Genomic DNA, 5954 nt, shown 5'->3' on the forward strand with positions numbered 1-5954 from the left:
GTGCGCCGTGTCTTTAGCGTTACACACGATTTTAGCCTGTAAGAGACGAATACGGCAGCAGGTCGGGTGTTTAAAGAGGGAGAAACAAAGATGGGGGAGGAAAGTAAACAAGTGGAAGGAGGACAGGATGGAGTGCAGCCAGTCAGTACCTTTTTCAGAACCTTCATAGCAAAGATTTTTCCTGCTTGGGCTCCTTGGACCTTCCTCACCTGGAACACCTTATAAAAAATGAAAAAGTCCAAAGTCTTGATTTGGTCCTAATTGTGTTGATTTTCTTTTAAATCAGCCAGACTTCCTGTAATCTTTTAGTGATCCACAGCTCGGCAGACTTTATGAAGGTTTTTATTTTATTTTGGCAGCTTCATCACTCAGTTTGTTTTCTTGTATTTTCAGACAAAATATATATTTAGGTTCTTTGTTACCAGCAGCCGGTGACAAAAACACTATTTGTTCCCATTTCTTCAGGTGTGGTAGTAGCTGAGAGTCGCACTGAACACGTACTCTGAGCCAACACATCCTGCGACATTTGTTTTAAAATGCGTCATGAAGGCGGCCAGTGATGGATATTATGCGGACGAACGTTCATACTTGTGCTTTTTGTTATGTTACGAGTGATTGTAAAGAACTTATGCTTCTGAACCCAAATGTATTTAGATTACTTGCAAATAAGAATGTTTTATTTAGACCTTTTGTTGTAACTTCTAATCAAGCAAACTTGGGGGAAAAACATCCAGGAACCTGATTGGCTCGTGGGTCCAATACGTCCAAACAAGAGCCCCGTGTAGATTTATACTCTGTGATTTGCATTTTACTTATTCTTTAAAGAAAATTATTCAGCAAAGTTCACTCTGCTGAACTTGTGAGCTGCAACTGCATTATTATTTGTTCTTTCTTTTATAAATCATCCCAGAAGACAGTTTTATCTTGGCCTTGGAAACTCCACCACTGCATGACGTTCAGAGGCTGTTCGTGTGCTCGGTTAGACCTGAAGCTTCTTATTTTAACACTTCTTTTTCAGCTTGTGTCAATTTTTCAGAACACACTGCTCTATTCAGGATACACCAAGTAGTTTTCATGAACTGTCTGGTCATTTTCAAATCCTCAGACTGTTAAAGTTCAGTCAAATAATGCTGAATACGGTCATTGAAACTGTGTGGAGTTTTAAAAATTAATTTGAAAGCCTGCAGAAAGTCTACAGAACTGACCACTTTCACATTTCTGAGAAATCTGGAGAACAAAGGAGGGTGCAAATGTCACTAAAAAGCAAAATGGCGGTCAGTTATTAACCAGTGTGCTCGGTCACACGCTCACCTTTCCGTACGCTCCTTTACCCAAAACAGTCAGAAGCTCGAAACAGTCCGGCCCGACCCGTTCGCTGTCTCTGTTGACGATCTCACTGGTCAGCTCCACCTCTTCTGTCTGAACGCTGCCAGGGCAACTCATTACTCTGACATCGGCTCAACAAAATAAATTTACTAAAGTGTATGTTTAACTCACTTCTCGGGTTCTGGCCCAGTCGGGTCACAGGCGTCGTCCTATACAAAGAGGGGAGGCGTGATGAAAACAGGGTGGATTTTAAAGAAGTTTAATGTGACGGAGCGACTTTATGCTCCGTCTAAATGTTTATTGATGTTTACTCAAAGTGTCCTGAGAGTGTTTTAGGTTTGTTTAAATTAAGATGTTTACCGAGAGGTCCAACGTGAACCTGAATGAGCTGCAGCGTCTTTAAACTACAAACCTCTGTGTCGCTGACGTCCTCCGTCTCCATGTCGATGTCGAACACCCCCGCCATGCTGAAACACAAACAGGCAAACAATTAACCAGCGAACGCCTCAAGATTAGAAGATTAAACCTGAAGTCTGCTCTGGTTTCACTACAGGCACATCTGAAAAAGTTCAAGTTTTTGTCAGTCACTTCAGAAACTCATATTTTATATTGATTCATAATCAGCTGATTAACTCCAGGACATGAGCTACAAATGTCTCATTCCTCAAGTCCAGCCACTCCTGAACTAGAGACGACGTCACAAGTGTCTTAACTGCTGAAGATAAAACAACTGGACTGTCTCTCAGTGGTTCAACGTCCTCTTTTCAGATTAAAGTAAATGTTCATGGAGTGGAGAGGTCCAGAATCCACGTTGCTTTAAGTCCAGAGTGAAGTTTCCACAGTCAGTTATGGTTTGGGTCCATGGCCACTACTGGTTCTGGTTCACTGGGTTTTGTCCACAGGCAACGCAGCATCTACCAGAACATTTTAGAGACTTCATGCTTCCTTCTGCTGACGAGCTTTATGGAGATGACTTCATTTTCCAGTAGGACTCGGCACCGACCCACACTGACATACTGTAGGTACCAAAAGCTGGCTGTGGAATATTCTAACTTTCTAAAACACTGATTTTTTTTTTTTTTTTTTCAACCTTTATTTATGCGGATTAATCCCATTGAGCCTCGGGGACTCATTTACAAGAGAGACCTGATCTTAACAAAGAATGATGACAACAACAGACAATTATGAAAGAAAGTAAACAAACTGAGAAGAACAAGTGAAAGAAAATGGTATTAAAAAATTAACCAAAACAGCTAGGTTGTAAAGTGGTGTAGAAAACTAAAAACAGGAACACGTCTGCATTGGTTTTTCTCATGAACTTAGCAGATGTTTGAAGCCACTTAGAAAGGTCAAGGTCGAGAGTTTCAGATCTTTTTGTAAGATATTCCAAGAAACAGGAGCGGAGTAGGAGAAGGCCCTTTTGTCTAGTTCAGTCCTCACTGAGGGGACACTGCAGGTAATGATGTCCTGAGAGCGCACGCTGTAGCTGCACTCACGCAGAGACATGTAGTAGATGTATGAAGGCAGCAGACCAAGAAGTGATTTAAAGATGAAAATGTACCAGTGAGAGAGTCTGCGTGAAGTTAATGATGTCCAGTTAACCAGTTAATACAGGGTGGGTGCAATGGTGGGGACGGTAGTTACAGCCAGTTGTTTGTTTTTTTTTCATTATTTGTAAGTTATAATCATCAAAACTACAAGAAATAAAGTCTTGAAATATTTCACTCTGTGTGTAATGAATCTATGTAATAAACGAGTTTCACTTTCTGAAATGAATGATGGGAAAAAAAAAACTAACATTTTCACCATATTCTATTTTTTTAGAAGCACCTGTGGAGACAGTCTTTACAAAACCAGCAGGTGATGGGATTCTGTAACCAACTAAACTTAGGTTGTTTCAAAACAAGAATCACATGCACTTTTATTAGTCTAGGACTCCAGTGTGTTGCACGATAAGGAAAGAACTATATTGATCTCGCAGATGGTCAAGAATAACTATATCTGTATAATCTAATATACTGATAATATATCTAGATATATAGATATGCACTAATATCTACAAACATCTTAGAAACATCAACATTTTGATTAAATCTGGTACATCTAATTATATAAACAGGTTACTAATTTAAAATTTGCTCACTGCCTTAGTGAGTGAAAAGCGTCTAATTGCCTTTGTTAGCTAAAATGCATAAAACAATAACTTGAATTCATTTGTCATCTCCAGCATCTAGGCCACAAAACATCTGATTAATAAAATCCAAACCTCCAGACTGAAAACCTCTCACTCAAACATCCAAACAGAACAGAGAGAAGCCTGATGGGCGCAAACTGTTACAAGTTCAGGAGTCGTAGCGGTTGTAGTTCAGGTGGAGCACATTGTTTGGCGGTTACAGACACAAAGAAAAGTCCAGTCAGCATCCAACAGGACAGAACCTGAAAAAGTCGAGCGTCGCAGCATGTTGTTCGTTGATAGGGCCACGCCTGAGAGCTCGCTGCTGCTCAGCCTCTTTTAACGTCCTAATCAGAATTTTGTCTCTTTAAATTTGGTTTCTGAGCGGCCAGACATCGTTGTAATATTTTAAAGCAGTCTGAAGGTCTTTTGAGATATTAATCTGGACTTTGGCTGCTTTTCAGTCCAGAACTGGACTATTTTCAACGAGATGTTTGTTTCATTTGTTTGGCTGCTTAACTCCGACCTATGAATCATCTGACAACAGAATGGATGAATCAGTTGTGTTGACACAAAACAGACCGACACAAAGAACTGTAGGTTCCTATTCCTTTAGTTGAATCTGCAAATAACACTAAATATAACAGTCTGACCAACAGAAATTTGGAATTTTTGCATCAACAGGGTGATTCTCAAAGAGCAGTTAGCTGAAAACTTGTCAAATCTTGAGAAAAACTAACTAAATACTAGAGTAGATCAGTTGTATGTCAAGTTTACAGCTAGCAGCTCTTAGGAAATCATGTTTGCTTTGTTTTTTTAATAAAAAGTTTTAAATATTTTCTTTGTTTGTTAAATTTCTTTTATTTGCATTAAAAAAAATCTATGAAAATGTGGGCAATATTACAGACAGAGCTATTGTTTGGCTTGACTGAGCCAATTTCAAGCTAAGATTGGGACAAATTTAACTACTAAATTTCACCATTAGAATAAAGATTTAACAAACCGTGTTTTAATGAGACTGTATAATCTGTAATAATTTATTCCAGGTTTTACATAACGTAAAGATTGAGATATGTTTTATTTAATTGTTAAAAAAAAAAAAATTAAGTCATTTTTCATGATATTTTACAGTTTTAATTAAAGTTTTCCAAACCCCAAAGTGCATTTTTAAGAACCTTTACCTTCTGTAGGATACTCTATATTTAATTGATAATTTCAGGTATATTTCTTATAATCTGGAGCCAGTTTAATCTGGTCTAGAGACTAAAAGAAATGAAATGGCCCTTTTAATCTGAAGTTCTCCCTCGTTAGATTCAAATAACAACAGATAATTTAAGTTTCCCTCTGTGTATTAAACCCGTTTTATTTTACAGGGTCTTGGATCAGATAATAAAAAAAAAACAGAAATAACTCCAGTAACATTTGAAGTGACTGCCCATGGAGATAAAACTATTATTATTCATTAGTTATTAATGTTTCTGGATTAGCAGCCAGGATAAACACAAACAGAGCGTGAACATAAAGGTGGGTAACAGAGATAACACCCTGAACCAGCTGTTATCCTCACCAAACAGCTGAGCTGATACAAGCTGTTTGTCAGAAAGTAGCTAACAGCTAACAGCTAGTTTGACAGGTAGGAAGCCAACAAAGCCAAAATTAAACATGCTAACGCTAACAAGACTTTCACCTGTGAATAAAGTCTCCTTCCGGCGGATCTTCGGTGGTCTCAGTCCGTCGCTGTAAAGATGAAAAAGTTTTTAATCACAGTGACTCGTGTCTGTCATGGCTCTTCAGTTAACAGATGATAAAAACAGAGTTTGGCGGCTCCTGTCACTCACACAGCAGCCGGAAACAGCTGCGCGCTGAGGACGTACGTGGTCACGTAAAGGCTCAACTTTACGCACCTGCGTCATCGAGCGGGGCGGGGCTACAGGAAAAGGAACCAAAACAAACTCTTTTTTTTTTATCATTTGATGAATGAACAAGTCTCTTCAAGTGTTGTTGATATTGTGTGATTTAGTTTTTTTTTATTTATATAATTTTATATATGTTTATTTGTTTACTTATCGTATTTATTTATTCCAATCATTTCTAGATAGAGGTGTATTGACACTAAAAACTGCTGTTGGGTCAGTCTGACCAATGGTTGGGTCAAAAAGACTGACCCAGTGGTTGGGTCAGCTTCACTGCCCACCATTTAAATAATTTCAAATGTTACACAAAAAATTATTTAACTGCATGAAAGTAATGTTTCTTAAACAGAAAATGGAAACCCGAGCCTTTTGACGATCTTTTGTGTTTATGGTAGTTTATTATTATTATTATTATTATTAATGTGCCTATCCTTGCTTATGATCTGAAAGGACGGATGTATATTTCAAAGAAGAAATTAATTCTACTTTATTAATATCTAAAAACATTATTGATAACTTCAGATCCTGAAGTTGAATGGGCA

At 38.1% G+C, this 5954-nt stretch overlaps 1 protein-coding gene across 1 annotated transcript in view; it reads right to left on the minus strand.

Moving 5' to 3' along the window:
- LOC119423029 (ribosomal protein S6 kinase beta-2-like) overlaps positions 1–5384 on the minus strand; it is a 39372-nt gene extending 33988 nt beyond the window's left edge. The window contains exons 1-6 of the mRNA XM_037690440.1: positions 5187–5384; positions 1739–1793; positions 1498–1535; positions 1312–1426; positions 150–218; positions 7–36 (exon numbers count right to left, since the gene is read on the minus strand). Of these exons, the coding sequence (XP_037546368.1) occupies positions 7–36; positions 150–218; positions 1312–1426; positions 1498–1535; positions 1739–1792 (306 nt within the window). The 5' untranslated portion in view covers position 1793; positions 5187–5384. The remainder of the gene's footprint in view (positions 1–6; positions 37–149; positions 219–1311; positions 1427–1497; positions 1536–1738; positions 1794–5186) is intronic.
- Between the last annotated feature and the right edge of the window lie 570 nt (positions 5385–5954).

This window comes from Nematolebias whitei, chromosome 16, assembly GCF_014905685.2.
Source record: "Nematolebias whitei isolate Nwh7 chromosome 16, NemWhi1, whole genome shotgun sequence".
In the NCBI taxonomy this organism is placed as follows: Eukaryota; Metazoa; Chordata; class Actinopteri; order Cyprinodontiformes; family Rivulidae; genus Nematolebias; species Nematolebias whitei.